General features: G+C 42.9%; 1 protein-coding gene across 3 annotated transcripts; it reads left to right on the forward strand.

Moving 5' to 3' along the window:
- Positions 1 to 1,991: 1,991 nt before the first annotated feature.
- Positions 1,992 to 21,355, forward strand: mst1ra (macrophage stimulating 1 receptor a). 3 transcript variants are annotated; one of them, XM_062546243.1, is made up of 21 exons: positions 1,992 to 2,253; positions 3,576 to 4,853; positions 9,514 to 9,684; positions 10,442 to 10,564; positions 10,927 to 11,106; positions 11,823 to 11,983; positions 12,267 to 12,402; positions 12,575 to 12,717; positions 12,976 to 13,152; positions 13,343 to 13,439; positions 14,319 to 14,525; positions 15,008 to 15,151; positions 15,626 to 15,782; positions 16,360 to 16,446; positions 16,682 to 16,891; positions 17,010 to 17,090; positions 17,593 to 17,774; positions 18,996 to 19,105; positions 19,550 to 19,715; positions 19,928 to 20,064; positions 20,245 to 21,355. In XM_062546243.1, the coding sequence occupies exons 2-21, from the start codon at positions 3,654 to 3,656 to the stop codon at positions 20,471 to 20,473; spliced, it is 4,098 nt and encodes a 1,365-aa protein (XP_062402227.1). In that variant the 5' UTR covers positions 1,992 to 2,253; positions 3,576 to 3,653; the 3' UTR covers positions 20,474 to 21,355. The 3 variants fall into 3 exon arrangements, with proteins under 3 accessions (XP_062402227.1, XP_062402229.1, XP_062402228.1); XM_062546245.1 differs by having other exon boundaries at positions 16,360 to 16,431; XM_062546244.1 differs by having other exon boundaries at positions 1,992 to 2,191.
- The last annotated feature ends 126 nt before the right edge of the window (positions 21,356 to 21,481 follow it).

Genomic DNA, 21,481 nt, shown 5'->3' on the forward strand with positions numbered 1-21,481 from the left:
ATGGGGTGGCCAGGCTGGGGCACAGACTCAGAGAGGGGCAGCACATCAACATACTGTAATGTGAAAAGTGAAATACACATTCTTATACGGACAGTTCTTATATCCCCCCACTTGCGCGTCGTGCCTAACAATGCCCCTTAGTTGTTCTGAAATCAGTGTAACCTAGGGCCACTCGGGGCTTATTGTTTAATAGGGGTAATGAGGAACATCAGAATAATCACATTAACTAAGCGAGTGATAACATTGATTTTGACAGCAATTAAGCTATCGTCAACTAAAACTGCATTTTAAATCCGGTTTTATCATCCGTATGTTATTGTTTTGTACAAAAGCATGCAAATTGCAAAGATAAAAAAAAAATCAACCATCAACACCAATTTGAGTATCAAACTAAATCAGTGGTCCAAACATAATTAAAAATATGACATATACTGTAGACCGGCATATGCTTATTTATCAGTATGTTTACTGTCTATGTGTCATAATCAACGTGGAGAAGCGGATGTGATTAGACCTGTATTCCGGAGTAGCCTTCTGACGCTCCGTATAACTGCTATTAAAGCCTTAGATTCAATACTAAATGATGCGTTATTAATAACCAAACTGAAGTTTTTGTAGAACATTTGAAGCACATTAACTTGGTAGATGCAGTGCAACAAGAAAGAGAGTATTTTTTAAGTAAATCAGTTGGCAATTAAAATGAAGTTTTCTACGATAGGCTAGCATGGATAGAACAATTTAAAACTTGGAATTTACAACTTGGTTCTTGATCCCAGACTTGACATACCGGTACTCATCAATACGTACCCATAAATTTAACCTAATAATTTGGCCAATATCAAATCAATGTAAAACACTTCTAAGAAAATCATTCTTCTTTTTTATGTTGATATGCCCATCAACACATCTCTGGTGGGGTGGCCAACTAAATTCTAGAGGTCACCCCCCAACCAAATTGTCAGATGTGTCAAGTGCTACAAGACTGAAATTTTAAAACAATACAGATAGGATGCTGAATGAGAACATCAAGGCCCCATATGACCATGACCCTTGACCCCATGTCCGTGAGTACCTAATATCTAATGCTCATTCTCACTACAAGCCTATGATATCCACTTAATGGATTTGATTTTTTTTTTAAACCAGATCTTCTTCGTAGCCCCCGCTTTAGGCCTACTGAATTGATAGCCCCCTGCCAGTCAATAAGAACATACAGTATGTCTTGTCCCTTTGGGATACATTTTTAAGAATGTGCCTGGAAGTTTCATTTAAAAGTTGGTAGGCCTACCATGATTATTGTGTGGGTATTTTTGTATTTTCAAATGACTAATTGTACTTTAATAAAAATAAAAAATACCTTTGTCACATCAGTATATTGTGTTTTAGTTTTTTTACATTTCATGAGTCAGTATCTGTAGTTTGTAACAAAATAGTTTTGATGTATTTGCGCCCACCTCTGTCTGCTTACCTATACATACAAGCAACTGTCACTTCACAGTCTAGTTAGCCTCCCTTGGAATCTATGTAGAGGGCCAAGCTATGGTTGCAAGACAGTAACTACATTCCCCTCTCTCACGAAAACGTGTCTTGACTTCTCAGATGTCTGGGGCAGCAGATGTTGACATTGCCACAGGTCTTCCCTCAGGTCAAACCCTGCTTAAAAGGCATTGTCATCAAATCGGTGTGTAACAGAAAGAGTTCAATAGCCTACCGATATCAATATTGGTGGTGTAGCCAAAGAGCAAATTGTTTAAGAATGCAATGCCAAAGATGGATACGCTTTGTTGATAGGGTCATAAGTGATTTTCAATTAAAAGACAAAGATAGTTTAGGTAGCCTACTATTTGAACTGTGTTAGGCAAAGCCATTATTGTGTGACAAACAAGACTTCACTTACAGAAACCAGTGCTAGCTGTGATGCCAATTCAAAGTTCTGGACACGCACCTCATTTCGTAAAAAAAAAATGGGTTGTGCAATCTGTTCCATTACTTCCTCAATCGACGCTTGGTTGAAGAGGGGCTGAGCATACGACGCGTTATTTTCTGAGATTTCGAAGTCACCGACATGAAATTGACATAGAACATGATGTCGACGAAGGATACCTGAGGTCATCACAATTTGAAGACCACATTTTGTCCGTAGACAACATAATTTACTCTGGGGAATATGGAATGTGTTGTCACATTACAGGTATGGAGCGTACAATTCTGCATTGGAGTCGTTTCGTGAGACTGAACCTGTTAACAAACAAGGTACATTTGGACGTGTCCCTTTTGTTAGATTTAGTTGGCAATGTTACAAATGTGTATTCTTGTGTGCTAGAGTCTTCTAAGTTTGGATTACTAAATACCAAACTATGAATGAATCGTGGATAATTTCCAAAGCCTCATGCACAATTACGCGCGATTAATTAAACTAGTCTAGCTTAATGTTTGTAAGTCTGTTTAAGTCACAATACGCTTGTCATGAACTGTCCTTGATCAAGTTTTGTTCAGTCGAACAAGAAGAGGTCCGTGTAAACATGCCCATAACTTGGTTGGGTGAGCCGTTCTCGGGAGGGGTTTCTACCAGGTGCCATAGAGTGAATGTCCCACGATCCCATCCCAACCTGTGTAAAACGGATGCTGTTGGCATCAAAAGGACAATTTGATTGTCAGTAAAACTATGCACACAATAGACCATAGATAGAGAATATAGTGTGTCAAGAATATAGTGTGTCTTTATTTTCTGTGATCCAATCCAACTGATACTTATTACAATGCAAATTATTATGAGGTAAAGAAATAACGCATTGTACCATCATTGCCCAATATTGCGTTTGAAGACGTGGGCCTACTTAGGCAGTCTGTTTGGAGTGTTGGAATCCTGTAGTTGTTAGGAAAGGCAGGGCAAGTTTTTTAGATACAGGGTTTACTTAAAGCAAATACATAATAGTGAATAAAAGCATAACAGGTCTATAGTTTGAAAAGTAACATAGTATAATAGAATGATTTAAAAAACAAGACACAAAGTAAATTAAAAGAGTGCATCTGATTAAAAGGAAATGTGTTTGATTAGTTAGTAGAAGTTAGTAGTTTATTTGAGAACAGTCTTGGTCTTAGGTCTCAATTTAAAACTAGCTAAATTTTGAGGGCATTTTTGATTCCAGCTTAATCGCATAGTTGCTTCACCATGTTTAGTTTGAACAGTATTTCTCCTGACACCCAAGAGCACTAGTGCTTCAACGTCAGTTCTGTGACCTACTAGAAACCAGTGGACTTAACTGTTTGGAGCAATGTGGTCAGTTCTTTTAGTTTTCAGGAGAATTCCTGCTGCTGCATCAGCGTCTCATCTCCTAAAGCTGTTTGATGGTCTATTTAGGAAGGCCTGTGAGAAATGCATTACAGTAATCAATACTGCTGGAGACAAAGGCATAATGAATGAGTTGTTCTAAATCATGTTTTCACATAAGACCTCTATCTTTGGCAGTATTTTTCATAAGTTATTGCTTTCATGTGGCTGTTGAAATGTCGATCACTGTCAATAGGTCAATAGTAAGCCTGCAAATATAACTCTCTTCTTTTCCTCGATTTAGGCACCCTGTTGAACTTTCCTGGAATGTTCCAGAAAACTGTGCTAACTACTGGCTGCTAAAAGACCTCTTCAAGTGGAGATGATCCAGTGGGTCTCTGTGCTGGTAGCATGCCTCCAGATTCATGTGACCTTTGCCCTCCAAGCCTGCCCTTGTGCTCCTCGGAAAGCTGTGGACTTCTCTGTCGCCTATTCACCTCGCTACCAGTTTAATACGACTGGACCGATTCAAAACATACTGATCAATCATAGGTTGAAGGAGATTTATGTGGCCTCACGAAACTTCCTTGAGACTGTGACTTATGACTTTGTAAAGAAATGGCAGGTCCAAACTGGCCCAGTGGGAAGCCCTGAATGTCAGACTTGCAACTGTGGCTTTGATGTGGACCCTAAATCACCTCAGGACACAGACAACCAAGTGCTGGTGCTGGACCCAACACTGTACTACGACTTCCTATACACCTGTGGCAGCACTCAGCATGGAGTTTGCCATGCCTATGAACTTTATGAAGACGATGAACCTTCGCCTATCAAATGTTACTTTAATAAGGAGAACAACTCGCCATCCCTCTGTCCCTCCTGTATTGCTAGTCCTCTCGGGACGCAGGTCAGCATTGTTGAAGATGGACATACAGTGTTTTTCTTTGTTGCCAGCAGTGTTAACAGCTCTGTGGCCAGCCATTATGGTCGGCGTTCCATAGGAGTGTATAGGCCACTGTCAACTGAAGATGGTTTTGAGATGACGGTCGGTAACCTGACAGTGCTCCCAAAGCTGCAGGATTCCTACCCCATCGATTATATTTACACCTTCCGCTCCATGAAGCATGTGTACTTCCTGTCGGTGCAGAGGGAGGACCCGGCTTCTGTGGACTCACACTTCCAGACGCGGCTGGGTCGAATCCCGGACAGGGACAGCGAGGCATTGCTGTACCGCGAGATCGTCCTCGAGTGCCGCTACGAGCCCAAACGGAGGAGGAGGAGGACGAACGGGAACTACGCGGACGTAGAGTACAACTCCCTGCAGGCAGCCCACTTCAGCAAGGCTGGGGAGGTGCTGGCGATGGAGCTGGGGGTCAAGGCTGGGGACCCCATCCTGTACGGCGTGTTCGCCAAGACCGATGCGAAGGGGAGGCCGCTGCGCCAGTCCTCGCTGTGCGCCTTCCCTGTCAGCGCCATCAACAAGAAGATCGACGACGGCGTGGAGGACTGCTGCAAGGCCAGCACCGAACAGCTCTCCAGAGGACTTGGCCAGTATCAGCCTTGCATGAACTGCCCTCACGAGGTATGTCCAAGTAGGGGTCCTCGATTATGGCAAAAATCATAATCATGATTATTTTGGTCAATATTAAGATCACTGTTATTTAACACCATTAACTACGAAAAACAAATAGAACAATACAAAAAAAATGCTTTTATTGTGGAGGTGAAAAATGAACAACTCCTAAGAGCTGTTTCACGATTCTCGCAAGATTTGGCGAGCCACCGTTCTTGAAGTTCCATGGCTGGTGTTTTCGGTAACAACTTGCTATAGCTATGCTACATGAAAGATTAGTCTATTTCAAGTTCACCATGTACCATGTTCATGTTCATGGCTTCACAAAGGTGAAAATCTTGCACAGTGTGTCATTAATTGCAGCCCTACTGTATGTCTCACCCATGCACAGTCAGCCAGGTGCGCCACATATAGCCTACTGTACCTGCTTGTCTCTAATCAACAGCATACAGAAATCAAAAGGTTCAATAGGAAGGAGCAGCCAGCCATATCCTTATGAGCTGTCTGTCATTTTTAGATGTCGCAGCAGAGGACTGACACAGTTCAGGGTCATGTATAGTTCTCCCAAGAATGTTGAGTTTGTGGGCTGTCGATGAGATGAAAGAGCCTGATTAAGTAATTCCATATTTGGTCAGTTTTTATAAAGCACTGCAGTTGACTCCTTCCAGTTTAACTGATACTGAAAATCAGTTTGTTATGAATGTCATGTGATGTGCTTAAAAGTTGTTCAATACAGTAAGTCAACATTAAGCAGCGACCAACTTAATTAACCGACTCATTCAGAAATGTGAGATATGACAGATATCAGTATATTAACTATAGTCCGTAGATGGCAAGTTATTTCATGTTTTATGGAATTGATATGGTGGATAATGACAGGGCATTTTAGTTGTTTTCAATAGCAGGAAGTGGATTTTATCTGCAATCATTCTGTATCTTGTATCATCCTGTTACAGTCAAAATGGTTGTTTGAGAGGTAGTGGGGTTCGTGTAAATACACGTGTAATGGATAAATAGCCTAGACACTTTTCTCCCCCTGGATCCCACCCCCACCCCAACACACCCTCAGGACACGCGCATGTTGTGACTCAACGGGGAAACTTTCCGTTGTAAATTTCTTCTCCCCGCCGCACTTCTTGAAGAAGACGCTTTGACCTTTTTATGGGTCTTGTCTTGTTATATGGCATAGGGTTGCTAGCAGGGGCCATGAAACACAGGAAGAGCCATGTTGTGTGTTATCATATAGAACACTTACCAACGCACGTTATTCATCCATGACTCATCTAACTTACTATACTCTGAAATGTTTACATTGTGAAGTTTACATTTTGGCCTCTCTTCCTGACTCTAGAAGCAGAAAAGCTCAGGAAAGCCCTAATCTTTTCAGGCACAAAGATTTGTCAGTGAAGTCAAAGTGTCATCATTCAAACAAAAGGAAATATGTATTTTGTTGTTACAATAAGATCAATGGGTACTTTATGTATTATGTTTAATTAATGGGCGTGAAATGGTGGTGTCTGTCCTTTGCCTTTGCTGCAATTTACCACTTGACTTTCATTTGACCCATGCAGCTTGATCAAATATTTCATGATAGGGTACTTTGTCAGTGTTTGTTTTAGTGAACTAATAGCTTTGGCTTAGGGAAAATGTAACAAATAGCACAACAACAGGAAATGACGGTTGTTGCATCACTGTGTATATAATGACAAACTCGTTTAACTCAGCTCACCACGACACTCTGTACCATCAGTGCAGTCATTGCTAACGGAAGTACATAATGGAAGAACATCTCAAAATGTATCTCAGAATGTTTGTAGATTCTTTAGACAGTTGTGGGCATTTCCCTTTTTAACCTCACATGAACCATATAATATCTTGTGAGAACATTCCATGCACAGGGGAATTTTTGGCCTTTTCCCCCTGAGATAGTCCAAACGTTTTTGTGAAGTTACAGTTTGGAATTTTGTGGATATGAATTTACAGCCTGGAATCAGAAACTGAGATTGAGGGCCAAGTATTTCTGAGAGGTAAATCAGATAAACGTTCAGGTGGAAGACAAGAAAGAGACAGGGAGAGAGAGGGAGTGGTGTGTGAGTGTGCACATTGGTATGTGTGTGTGTGTGTGTGTGTTTATGTGTGTGCATGTGTGTGCGTGTGTGCGCGCATGTGTCTGTGAAAACAGGTCCAGTAGTTTGGCAATCTGAGGTGAAGGCTGTAAGAAATTGGCTTTCACATGACACAATGTTGCCAATGTCACAATGTTGTCACAACACACAACCCTGCAGCGCTCCACTTGTATTGAATGTGAACAAAACTCTGACAACATTTTTCACCATAAATCCCCAGAACTCCATACACAAGTGTGTGATTTTGATTTGGATTGCTCTGGAGTAAAAAAACAAATGCATGAAACAAAACGATGGGACAATACTCATTTTTAAGCTGACACCATCTACCCATAATTTATTAACAGAAATTTATATCAAGGCTTTTGACAAATGTAAAGTGACTTACAAATATGGTAGACTACACCACAAGCAAGCATGCAATGAAAGATACATGTTGAATATAGGGAGCTACAAAGTCATGCTTCAATGGCAACAGATGCTGTCAAGTTGTTAGGAGCTTAGGTGTACATGTAAAAATAGAGCTTTCATGTTTAGCAAGTCATCAGGTATTTACATGTCCAAGTAGAAGTAATATCTTTAGCTTCCACAGCACAGGATCCAGCATCTCACACAGCTCAGCCTCCTATAATTAGTGGTGAAATCACTAAGGTATTCCCTGAGCACACGCTTCCCGTCCAGCGAGAAGAGGGACAATTGCTGTTTCCTCAGCTACCAAGTCCCTCTTCCTGTAAATAAAGTGGCCAGCTCAGAGATTTTGTCAGTTTCATCTTTTCGAGTATACATGCATGGTGTATGCATTTGTATTGGGTGGTTGGAGCTGGGCTAGCATGCTAGTAGCCCGAAAAGTTGTGGGTTCAATTCCCAGCTTCCGCCGTTGTGTCCTTGAGCAAGGCACTCAGCCCCTACAAGTTGCCCCAGGTAAAATGGCCCTTGTAATTGACATATGTAAGTCACTTTGGACAGCAGTGTTGGCTAAGTGCATAAATGTAAATGTAATGTGCATGTGGAAGATGTAGATAAGTCTATTGTGTGACGGCAGGAACTTAATGATGATAGTCCAGGTCCCTCTATATGCAGGGATGGCAGCTACAGCTTGTGGTGGGGTCTGTTAACTCATGGTGCGTTCAAGCCATCTGGGAATATCAGGGTTACAACAAAGGTTAAAACATACACTCACTAAACGAAAACTGCATTTGCTTAAAAGCATGGTGTTATAAAAACACATGGTGTTACGCCTGGGAAAGAAGGATGTGTAGCTTTCAAGTGTCAAAAACAGCAAATTTCCAAGTTCACATTAAAATAGTTTGACATGAAAGTCCACAGGGACTACAAATGAGCTACAACGTGATGACAAAAGTGACGACAAGCCCACAACCTGGCAACTCTGTAAGGAAACTCTTCCCACAGTTTCCCACCAGTTAAAAAGTTTTTTTCCATGTAATGTGCATGAATGCATCAACAGCTCTCAGTATGTGTGGGAACTGGGAAGTGAACCTGAACGCTCACTTGATTCACAACTCCATCTGGCTCAGAGATGCACACCTTGGTTCCTGTGTGATTCATCGGCTCATTGGGAAACCTCGTCCATGGACATTCCGTTTGAGCCATGGACGGCATTAGCCTGGGCCTGCCCACCTGGATCTTCTTTCAGGGAGATTTAATCTGGAACCCCATAGTTCATAACCGTTTGCCTCAGAAAAGAAAAATGTCAGGCCTATCAGTGATGAGAGGAGAAGACGAAACCGAAAATTGTTGTGATAAGCAGAAACAGAACATCTGCAGACATCAAAAAGTGTAGTTGGAAAAATGCATACATTTATATACAGCAAAGGTAGACCCACATACATTGTTTGCTGACTATTGATGCTGTTTATCGTCCGTTTGTAAAGTTTAAGCAAAGTAAGAAGGAACTTTGAAAACTCTGATGAATGTGATTGGTAAGGTTGGATTAATGATTTCATAGTTAGTGCCTGTCACAATGCGTGTTGGAAATCACAAAGTGTTGGAAACAAATTCCAACCATGAGTCACCGGACTATTCACTCGTGTGATTTTTTTCTAAGACTGCATGGCCTAGCAAGTCACAGTTGGCCCAAAGTGCTTTTCAGATGAGGCTAGTAGAAACTGAATGAGAGAAGACTGAAATTAATAATAATAATTAAAAAAAAACAGTCAGCCTCAGATTGATAGAGGAAAATGCAATATTTCCCATGGCCTTGAATAAATTGCCCTGAATTATATGGTTTGCAGGTTATGCATTCATATTTTAAAATCAGATGCTCAGAACTATCGTTAAAGCCTTAAAATATCTAAATTTAGGAGTATAGAAATTTTGCAATTATTTTGGATGGAGATCCCCAAAATAGTCTGAAGCACTATAACATGGAATGTAAAAACATATTATTGATTAATATAGAATATTGAACATCAACACTGCTTTTTTCTACAATAGTACTTGCCAATTCTGGCATATACACTCTTGTTATCTTAACTAAATTTACAGTATTTTTGACGTTTTTGCCTCTGTTTCTTCTGGTACAGAATGCAGACGACAGCTGCAAATTACAACCCACCCTGGTGGCTAAACCGTTTAGAAGATCGGACTTGTTCAACGGACAGCTGAAGGACGTCCTTCTCACCTCGCTGCTGGTGACCACCATAGGCAACGTGACCGTAGCTCACATTGGCACTGAGAACGGGAGACTTCTACAGGTAGGAACACCTACTGAGGGTTCTACAAGGGCAGTAGGAACACACTCTTCAAACAAATGTGTTGGAAGCACAAACTGTGTCGTCCCTATCTGGACACAGAGATGTGTTAAAAAGAACAACGGAAGTTGTGTTGTTTTCAACTCATTTGTTTTAAGAGTGCACCTACTGACGGCTTTTGGGGTCAGTCGGCTGAAAACCGAAGTCCTCTGAACTCTGTGAATGTCCACCGAAGCCAATAAACTGTGAACATGCCTTGTTCTGTGACAGTAGTATCTGACGAAGCATTGGAACGTTAAATTGATCTGTTTTGGAAGATGCCTGGTCCCCTTGGACTGTCCTATTATAATTGCAGTAAGAACAAAAAGTACAAAATGAGCAAGCTGAACCACAGGACAGGCCACAGGAAGGACACGCTCTTTTCCATGCTTGATCACTATGGTAACAGTCATTTCTGAAATAGGGGCTGTGTGAATGTAAAACCTCAGTCCTCAAAAGTGTTTATTCATAAACTTTGGTTAAATATAAGTGATTTTATGTGTGGTTGGGAAGAATCAGAATATGTCAGTTGTTCTTTTGGCTATGGGTACTTTTTGTTTCAGTTAATAAATACATGAGTAGTTTATCTTTGATCTCAGATTAGGTTTTAGCAAGAAATCCCATTCCATTAGGTCATAGTAGAGATTTGGCCCACTTTTGTGTCCTATTTGGAAATGGAGAGGTCAGTTGTTAGAATCTGATGTGTGTTTGGTCCTCACAGCTGGTCCTGAGGAGAACAAATGCCATCATTTTTGCCAACTACTCTCTTAGTGAAGGAGAGCCCGTGTCCCGCACCAATGCTATCCAGTCGGAGGACTCCCTGCTGTTTGTAGTCGGAAACAAGGTAGGCCTATATTTACTTACATGGGCCGTGTGTGTGTGTGTGTGTGTGTGTGTGTGTGTGTGAGTGAGTGAGTGCACACTCACAGTAGGTTGGTGGGTGGTTGGCGTGGTTGACCATGCCATGTTTTCATGGGTCAAGTTTGATTCCTGAACTGGCTTTTGCAAGTCGTTGCTGCTTTGGATTAAATCATCTGAGAAATCCCCCTCTGCTCCTTCATCTCCACCCCACAAACATGACCTGACATAGTCTCGTAAATGACTCATGAACTTGTCCTTTAGATTGGCTGATACTTTTCAAAGCGACTGGCATGATTACTGTTTACGTGTATTGAGTGATGTGTTGTTATTGTTATTGTTATTTAGCTGCTGAGTGTGTCCCCCACTGGTCCAGGCTGCGCTCATTTCCCCAACTGTCAGCTGTGTTTGGGGGCTCCCCACTTCATGGGCTGTGGCTGGTGTGGGGGCCGCTGTGCCCTGAAGAGCCAGTGCAACACCAGCGCCACCCAGTGGAGGAACCACACGTGTCCACCCATCATCACAGAGGTAGGACTTCTGTTCAGTAGGACACACCTCTACGCCTCAAGGACAAGTTCAAATTGATTCAGTATGAGTCACTCAATCTGTCTCTCTCAAAGGGTTGTTTTCCCACAGTTTAGTGAAACTGTTCATTGGCCATAATGTATATGGAAAACAGAACTCAACTAAATGTGTAATTAGTTATCCTGTTCATGCATTTCTGACTGTTTTCATTTACAAAGTTAAGTCTGTTGCCAGAATGGTAATATCTCACTTCATATGGACAGGAGTGCTGTTCCAGAAGTGTTTCAGGCAGATGAACATAACTCATCCTGTCAGTGGCAGATACACCATTATCTCTCTCAGACATTCCTCCTTAGACCCTGAGCAGATGTTTTTTTCTCCCCTGAGTTCCACCACATGTTTCCAAGATTAGATCAGCATTAAAGAGTACGCCCACTTTTAGGGAAAGACACTTATTTTCCAAGAGGATACATTCCCTTCTCTCCACTGTGTTGGCTATAACCCTGTCTGACACTGTTAGCCTCGATTAGCATAATTAACTGGAAGTGGGTTAGACCAGCTAGCCTATACACTGTAGCTCCTATTTACATGTAACTCTAGGCTAGCTATAGGCTAACTGGTCTAACCCTAACTGTTCGAACGTTGAGGTAGATGGCAAATAAGCTCATTTCCCTAAACGTTGGTGCGTTCCTTTAGCCTCTGCCCCTGTGCTTGTGCAGTTTTTCCCCAGGACTGCGACCCGTGATGGCAGGGCTGAGCTGACTCTGTGCGGCTGGGAGTTTCAGTCTCCCCTCAGGCCCCTGATCAGCCATAGGACACACCAGGTGTTGGTGGGCAACACATCCTGCAAAGTGCAGCAGCGGAAGAGCAACAGCACCCAGTCAGTGAAGCAGACCAACACACACACACACACACACACACACACACACACATACACACACACACACACACATACCCACACACACCCCCACCCACACCCACACACACACACACATGCACGCACGCACACACACACACACATACACACACACACACACTCACACACACACACACACACACACACACACACACACACACACACACATTCTTTGCCAACAAACGGACAAAACATTTTATTTCAGCGTCTAGCCAATGAAATCATACCAATCACTGATATCTTTCAGACTGGTGTGCCAGATTGGTGGAGAGGTGGTGGAGGTGGATAAGCCTTTGCCCATCACACTGACAGTGGATGAGGGGCAGGTGGAAGGACAGTACTCTATCCAAGGCCAGGCTCATATTGATGGCTTTTCCTTTGTGGTAATAGCATTGTCATAGCAAGTTTCTCTCCTTACTGTGAATTTTTTTTTTTTTTGTGGTGTTAAAAACGTTTTATATTGTTTTCTTTTCTAGGCTCAGCTGTTTTGTTGATGAAAGTTGCATGTGTGATTTTGGACATTCCCTCTCAAGTTTTATCTGTCTTTCCCATCAGGTGCCAAAGATCACAGACATCACCCCCAGCCATGGGCCTCAGATAGGGGGCACATTGGTGTCCATCTCAGGTCCCCATCTTGACACAGGGACGACAAGGCAGATCTATTTGGGTGGGAAAGTCTGCTCCATCAAGAGCGTGAGGTCAGTGACAATATAAAGCTCAGTGATACTCGTCAGTGAGACAGTGTGGTCGGAGGATTTATGTATTTGAGTGAGCTTATGTCATACATTTTTTATTTCATGCTTTAATTGCAAGAAGCGCACACGCGTGCACACACACACACACACACACACACACACACACACACACACACACACACACACACATACAAATGGTTATAAGAATTGAATGCAGTTTGTGTCCATACAAGTTGTGCCTATTTTTCTTTTTTCCAACAGCACCTCCTCCAATGGGACTCTGTCTTCTGTCCTCTGCCTATCTGGTGGTACACCACAGCTGGGAGAGGTGCCCATAAAGATGACCATCGACATGTCAGAGGTCACTACGGCAAAGCAGTTCAGCTACAAGAAGAATCCAGTGGTGACACAGGTGTTGCCAGCCTGTGGCTTTGACAGGTACTGCAGCATGCACACATAGTTATATATAAATATAAAAGATCCTCCAACTAGTCCCTGTTTTATCAGACCTAAATAGCTCCATGACATTTTTAGTGCATATCCTACTTGCTTACTTTCTAATCCCACACATGTCATACTTGTCACTGACATACCTAATTGTTGAGATTTGTTGTTTCTTTTATAAAAGAGGATCCAACATCACACTCATTGGCAAGAACCTGGACTCTGTTGTGAGATCAATTGTCCGATTCAAACCAAATAATTCACCAAATACCACCTCTCGGGTAAGAGCATCTTACAGTAATAGTTAAACACCAGGATACTCACTCTAGCCTTGTCAGTTTTCAAATGTTGAAAATCTATACCATGTTTTGCTAGTTTTTTTGTCATTCTTGATTGCTCATCACTGAAATCATTGTGCATGAAAGCCATAACAGTCACTTAACATTAAAGGTGCTCTAAACACTGTTACACAGTTTCAGATTTCTGGTGAACAGTTGCGGTTAACTTTTGGCAATGTTGCAGTACATTTGCAAAAGGTTTGCCACCAGTTCTGTGGCTAAGTCTGGTGGCAAATTTCTCATTGTTGCCAGAACTTCACTGGAAGTTTACCTCTAGCGGCCAACATTGGCAAAGTTCTGGCAAAATTTTCTTGGGAACTCATTTGTTTCCCACAAATCACCCACAAGTTTGCAGCAAATCTGCCACAAACATTTAATTTTTGAAAGGGCATCCGGTAGCTGCCTATGCCCTGAATAAACGTAGTCTCTGTGGTCAGCCAGGGTCCAAAAACAGCAACACAAACAACCTGGTCCAGCCAGGACCATAAAAACATGACTGTTCCAGCCAGTCAGTGATGAGATGCATTTTTAAGTATTTTTTGGGGCTTTTTGCACCACAGCTGGGGCCAAGATGCACATTTAGGACAGTTTCAATGACATGGGAAGGAGGGGGAGGTTGTAGCGAGCTAGCTCTCTGTTTTGTTTAAACGTCAACAGAAGTGACGTTACCAACATCTCTTAGAGCACCTTTAACATCATCACTGTTGCGTAAAGTGTGTTGTAAATACAAAAGCTCCTGTACTGCCAGCAAAAGCATTTGTGAGACTAAGTAATTGATCCTCTGAAAGGTCTGAGCCTCTGTCCGTTTTTTGTGAACCCCAGGAGTGCATACACACAGGGAGCCCCACTGAGGTGCAGTGCCTGACGCCTGTGTGTCAGTCAGACGGTGTGCTGTCAGTGGACATGGACGGAGCCAGGGGTCTCCACCAGAAGGCCTTCGCCTGCCACCCCTACGGCCGACCCATCCCTATCGAGCAGGAGGGCAACCTCCTTAAGCTGAGCTCGGGCCAGGACGAGGTCTCGCTGCACGTACGTATTTGATCAGTCTTGGTAGAGTACAGCAGTGGTACGAGGAGCAACATCATATGACTTGAGTCTGTGCTGAGAAAGAAACATGAATGTTGCAGAGCCTATATATATCTATGTGGTAGAGTAAGATGGGTTTTCCCTCGATGTGTTCAGTTTGACACAATTCAGCCTGAACCGTAGCATTCCAAAAGATGAATGGGTATATGGTATTCTGTTGTATGGGGATACTGTGTGTGTGTGTGTGTGTGTGTGTGTGTGTGTGTGTGTGTGTGTGTGTGTGTGTGTGTGTGTGTGTGTGTGTGTGTGTGTGTGTGTGTGTGTGTGTGTGTGTGTGTGTGTGTGTGTGTGTGTGTGTGTGTGTGTGTGTGTGTGTGTGTGTGTGTGTGTGTGTGTGTGTGTGTAGTTTTTTGAAGGAAATTGACTTCTCAGTGTATATATAAAAAAAAGATTGCAGTCCAATTCCGATGATCATTGTTTTCCAGCATGAGCATCTGAATGTTGTTAAATGCATGAAAATCAAGATGACACTGGGTGGGGTGGACTGCCATGCCCAGATCCTGGAGAATGAGATCACCTGTCGGATCCCAAAAGACCTCATCATTCCCACCGAGGGTGTCCCTGTTCAGGTGAGGATGTTGATCACTCCGGCTCTAATCTCCCTTACACACTGCAGATTGAACTAGATCGGAAATCTGAGATCAAAATAGCAAAAAAAAAACAATGTCCTGCATATGTCTTGTGTTTTTACTATTTTTACAACAAAAGTTTGAAACGTTAAAATAACAGACACAGATTAGGAATTAAGCAGAAAGAGTAAACACATACTGATTTCTTCTGATTTAAAGAAACACATTTTGTTATTTTTTAACAAAAGCAAAGTTTAATTTCTATATTACTCTACTAGAATTCTGTATTACAATATCTTGATTGTTTAACCAGTCAGCTATTTATCAGTCCATATATGTAACTAATATTTTGGTATAAAAAACCTAGAGGGTACCATTGTTTTGGCTGAATTCTACACCACAGGGAGCACTTGTATGTAATGCCCAGTGGACATTTTCAACCTAAGTCTATGTCTTTCCTTACTTCTTTTACAGATAATAGTGAATGGCTGGGTTCATGAAGTGGGGTGGGTGGCGTATGCGCGGAACGAAGCAGTTGCTGCTATTGTGTGTGGCATCATCATAGCCCTGCTAGTGGGGGCAGCATTGGCCTTCCTCATCATGCACACCTTGAGGAAAAATAAGAAAAAGGGTGAGGATTTGGAAATATAGTAACAGTACCTCTAGCACTAGAACTTCCAGAGCATCTTAAAGCTGTGACTGGAATTTGTTGAAGCGATGCGTGAAGTGCAAGCTGAAACACGGCACATTACTGTGAAGTTTTATGATAAACATTGACTCTGTTAGCACCTAGCTTTTATACTCTGCTCAGATGCAACTTAACAAGGTGCTGTAATGTTGAGGTCACAGGAGACTGCTTGTCAGCACAAGCCAAGTTGCTGCACGAGCTGCATTTTATAGAGTGAAGGAATTCAGCATGGTCAAACTGGCACGATATTGTGCAATAGGTCTGTACAATAGAGGGATTGAGCTGTTAGCTCTTTAGCGCTTGGGCGCTCTCTTGGGGTATTGTGTACATACTGTATTTAAAAACATAGTAAGTAAGTACAATTTATTCATAAAGCACATTTAAACACAGCGTTCACTGACCAAAGTGCAGTACAAAATAAAACTAATTATATTCAAATAAAATAAAAATAAGTAAATTGAAAAGGTGTTAAAATGAACAGTGTGGAGACTAATACATGTTTTTTTTCCTCACTTGACAGCTGCCATTGAACGCCGGTTATCCCGTTTCTCCAGTCGAGGTGGTGCATCAGTTCAAGACGCGATGCTAATGGGTGATTATAGAAGAGGTGACATGCAGCTAAACACACGATTGCTTGATTTACCCATTGATAGGATGATTGCATGATGAAATGATCGCTGGTGGCTTTATGAACAAGTTTGTAGATCTCCATTATATTATTATGGAGCTCAGTGTCATAGCACCACTTGATAGGCATGCTGTTACAGGGCTATACTGCCTGTGTTTGCTGAGCCTCTGGCTGTCTTTTACAGTCTCCAACTCACTCTCACCTTCGCCCTCAGATCTATCTCACAGCCCCACATCAGGTGCCCCTCCCCCGCTGGCGTTCCATGGCCTGGCGTACGCCGGTGCCTTTAGCAGTGCCTCCCTGCCACTGCTCTTGCCGGGCGATGTCTCTGTGAAGGTGAAGGAGGACCTTCTGGAGGAGGTGAAGGATGTCTTGATCCCCGCTGAGAAGCTCACTGTAGATTATGGCCAGGTCATCGGAAAGGGTAAAGTACCTTCACTGATCTTTTAAACGGGGGGGCTTTTAAACAACAGAATAAAGCATCAGAATTAGTTGATGAACTCAACTAAGACTATAAACACTTATGTATTTGTCTCGATCAGGTCACTTTGGAACTGTGTACCATGGCTTCCTGAAAGATGATCATGATCAGGAGATCCACTGTGCTGTGAAATCACTGACCAGTGAGTGCCTGATATGTGGCTTTTAATTGTCTAATTATTGTTAATTTCTGTAAATAGACCTGAGCATGAATGTAATGTTGCAATGATGGGTAATCAAAAAAAAAAAAACAATGATCAATTCATTAATTAAATAAGCGATAATGTATACTCTGGTCATCATCGGGAAAATAAGTACCGACCGGGCAAACCGGACCCCGATGCGAAGCGGAGGTACTTATTTTTTCAGATGTCCTCTAGCTGAAAATAATGACAGGTAGAACTTTGGGAAATCCCATTCAAGTCAATGGAGTGTTCTACTTGCATTGTGAAGAGCCGTAAAATAACAAGTGATAATAATTGAAGTCAAGTTGCAATAACTTTGATTGTAATTGTGGGTCAAAATGATGCGTGTATGTGTGTGTGTGTGTGTGTGTGTGTGTGTGTGTGTGTGTGTGTGTGTGTGTGTGTGTGTGTGTGTATGTGTGTGTGTGTGTGTGTGTGTGTGTGTGTGTGTGTGTGACAGGAATAACGGACCTGGAGGAGGTGGAACAGTTTTTGCGTGAAGGCATCATCATGAGGGCTTTCCACCACCAGCACGTGCTCAGTCTGCTGGGCATCCTCCTGCCGGAGGAAGGGCTCCCCGTTGTTGTGCTGCCCTACATGAAGCATGGCGACTTGCGCCACTTCATCCGCAGTGAGCAGCGGGTAAGCTGGGGTGGCAGAGGTTGATCAGAACTTTACATTTGTGGTTTGGAGTCAGTAGATTTGCTCTGACGAAAACACCCTGATCTCAAGTCAGATCAGTGTTGTCACTTCAGCGGGGAGTACAAGGGTTACATTAGAAAGCATCAATGCTAGTTTATTTCAAAAGGAAAATTGCTATAAATTGCAATAAACAGTTATTGCATGTTGACATTGTTAATGCACATTATAAAGTATAGCTCCTATCGCAAAACATGCAACATGCTAGTTATGTCAGGTTTCTTATTTGGTTTCAAAAGCACTTACGTGTTATATGTGGTCACGTAATTTGTTTTTACTGCAGTATATTTTCCACATTCATGTACAGGTATGAACTAAGAGTTCGCCACACCTGTGATAGAATGTGTTTGGTTAAAGGGATATTCCGCCATTTTTGGAAATACGCTCATTTTCCACCTTCCCTCGAGCAAAACAATCGATATTTACCTTGTTCCCGTTCATCCAGCCATTCTGTGAGTCTGGCGATACAACTTTTAGCTTCAGCCTAGCATAGATCATTGAATCGGATTAGACCATTAGCTTCTCGCCTGCTAGCTTCATGTTTAAAAGTGACTAAGATTTCTGGTAATTTTCCCATTTAAAACGTGTCTCCTCTCAAGTTAGAAAGTGCAATAAGACCAACTGAAAATGAAACCTACCGTTTTTCTAGGCTGATTTGACATGGAACTACACTCTCATCTGGCGTAATAATCAAGGCAACTTGCAGCTACTGGCACTACTACTGCTTGTTGTCTATGGGGACTATTTTCAGATGCTGCGTAAGATATCACTGCGCCTATGGTACGTTTGCAAGTTGCCTTGATTATTACGCCAGATGAGAGTGTAGTTCCATGTCAAATCAGCCTAGAAAAACGGCAGGTTTCATTTTCAGTTGGTCTTATTGCACTTTCTAACTTGAGAGGAGACCCGTTTTAAATGGGAAAATTACCAGAAATCTTAGTCACTTTTAAACATGAAGCTAGCAGGCGAGAAGCTAATGGTCTAATCCGATTCAATGATCTATGCTAGGCTGAAGCTAAAAGTTGTATCGCCAGACTCACAGAATGGCTGGATGAACGGGAACAAGGTAAATATCGACTGTTTTGCTCGAGGGGAGGTGGAAAATGAGCGTATTTCCAAAAATGGCGGAATATCCCTTTAAGAGCTCCTGTTTCCTCTGCTCAGAACCCTACCGTGAAGGACCTGATTGGCTTTGGCCTGCAGGTTGCCAAGGGGATGGAGTACCTGGCGCAGAAAAAGTTTGTGCACCGAGACCTGGCAGCACGCAACTGCATGTGAGTCATCACCCACAAGGCGCAACAGGCACGAGTTCAACAGCACCTGCAGCGCTCCTGCTATATTTATGCTGTACTTGCTTTGACATCATTAGCTGCCGAAAATGTAGTGGTTTGGCAGTGTGCAAATTTCCATGAGGCGTCAGTGGCCAGAAAACACAATAAAATGAATGAGGTCATGAATAAAAGATTCAAGGTCTTTGTACAGTTTTGCTAGAATAGTCGTTTTGCGGGTGCAAAATCCAGTAGAGAACTCTTGCTGGTGCAAAACCTTCTAAACCCAATAAATGGGTAAATATCCCACCCTGCTGATGACCTGAAGGGATAATTGGTCACACATGTGGGAAAATCTGACTTATTTTCATCACCAGACGGATGTTGTCCCTCTTAATGGTTGCTGTGTGCAGCTACAGTACTGATTGCTCATTATAAACTCCCTGGCAGGCTGGATGAGTCGTTCACTGTGAAGGTGGCTGACTTTGGCATGGCACGCGACGTCTTCGACAAGGAGTACTACAGCATCCAGGACCATAAGAAGGCCAAGCTGCCTGTCAAATGGATGGCCCTGGAGAGTCTTCAGACGCAGAAGTTCACAACGAAATCTGATGTGGTACAGTATTTGTTGTAGGGATAGTGGTTCCCGTGCTCCACACGTTGAACATGGAAACACACTGTACATGCCAGAACACAGACAAATGCAGACACAAACAGACACACCCTCTGACTTGTACTATGACTCATGCATGCCCTCATTCATGCACACGCCCTTTTATGAGTGCAGTGAGCAACAGTTGGTGATTGTGTGTTGTGTGTGTATGGCAGTGGTCATTTGGGGTGTTGATGTGGGAGCTGCTGACCCGAGGAGCAAGCCCCTACCCGGAAGTGGACCCCTATGACATCTCCCACTACCTGCTGAAAGGCCGCAGACTGCCTCAACCTCAGTACTGTCCTACTGCACTGTAAGACTGACTTTATCTCTGTCGACATCACCCACACAAAATCAATCCAACAGTTACAGATAGTAGATCACTGATGATCTTCAGTTTGTCTTGATTGATGTGATTTTTTGCCATCTTCATATCCTGCGTATGACTTTCCAGGCATCCCTGACTGCTTACTGTATGCTCGTGCTTGTGCAGGTTCTCGGTGATGCTGCAGTGCTGGGCCCCTGAGCCGGAGTCGCGGCCCAACTTCCACGCCCTGGTGCAGGTGGTGCAGGAGATCCTGTCTTGCCTGGAGGGCGAGCACTACATCGGCCTCATGCCCATGTACGTCAACCTGGACCAGCCGCGGCCCTACCCCGCACTCACCTGCTCCAGCTCTGCGGACACCCTGGACAACCTCTCAGATGGACACACCTCCTCATGACCCTCACCCCAGCTGAGCCCAGGCCGAGTGAGAGGCAGGCAGGCAGGCAGAGACAGAGCCGAGAGAACAGCCACAGAAGTGGCATGATCTGTAAGGGACACTTAACTGTGACACCTTGAGCCCCGTGGTAGCATAGGGGCTAAGACACTGCGCTAGCAAGCAGTGGCCAGAAATGTCGAAGGTTTCAATTCCCAGCTTTCACCGTTGGGCCCTTGAGAAAGGCATTTAACCCTGAATTGTTCTGGGGAAACTGGCCCTTGAAATAATTTATGTATGTTGCAGAGAAGTTACATCAGGCGTGTAACTGAAGCGTTCCGTTCGCAATGCGCAAAATCCATTTCATAAGTCTCGTCCATTTCTATTTTGAATGTATGCGCCGCTATCGCGTCTGGTGTAGCTACCTCCGTTGATTATAGTGGACGCTAATTGTTGCAGCAGATGCAATGCAAACGGAGCGCTTCAGTTACGTGTCTGATGTACAGTAGCTTCCCTGTTTAGTCATGTTGGATAAACGTGACTAAGGTGACTTTCTTCAGCAAGACGAGGACAACAGAGAACTGTGCACTGTGCAAAGGCCACTACTGCAGTATGTTTACAAAAGCTTCAGCAATGGAGCTTGAACATGCACAATGTCTTGTGGGACATCCATCGAACCTTGTTCCACAGGTCTGCTGATCTCCCCTGAAAGCTTGTGGAAACTGAGTTTGCTTTTATTCCTCAAAATCCTTTGAGAGTTATTTCAACCTGTAAGTGAAAAAGGCTTTTATAAAAAAATATATGTATACAGATCTTTATAGCACAACAAAACAAATTCTGATAAATAAACAATTCTTTCATAATTACATCTGTACACTGTAAAATAAACTTCACAGTAATTTCAAACATGCCCTGACTCATATCTTTGAAACAGAATAGGTACATGGGGAACTTCTTATGGTCTTGAGTGCCAGTTTAGTTCTCAAGTGTAGATCATTAGCAGATAAAGTATTGAGTGCAATTCAGCACTAA

Source organism: Sardina pilchardus, chromosome 9 (assembly GCF_963854185.1).
Source record: "Sardina pilchardus chromosome 9, fSarPil1.1, whole genome shotgun sequence".
Classification (NCBI taxonomy): Eukaryota; Metazoa; Chordata; class Actinopteri; order Clupeiformes; family Clupeidae; genus Sardina; species Sardina pilchardus.

Excerpts from the sequence above, each read along its gene's own strand:
- mst1ra (XM_062546243.1), top strand. The coding sequence starts at position 3,654 with ATGATCCAGTGGGTCTCTGTGCTGGTAGCATGCCTCCAGATTCATGTG. Across the intron at positions 16,447-16,681 it reads AATGGGTGATTATAGAAGAG|ATCTATCTCACAGCCCCACA; the intron begins GTGACATGCAGC and ends CTTCGCCCTCAG. Across the intron at positions 16,892-17,009 it reads TGGCCAGGTCATCGGAAAGG|GTCACTTTGGAACTGTGTAC; the intron begins GTAAAGTACCTT and ends TGTCTCGATCAG.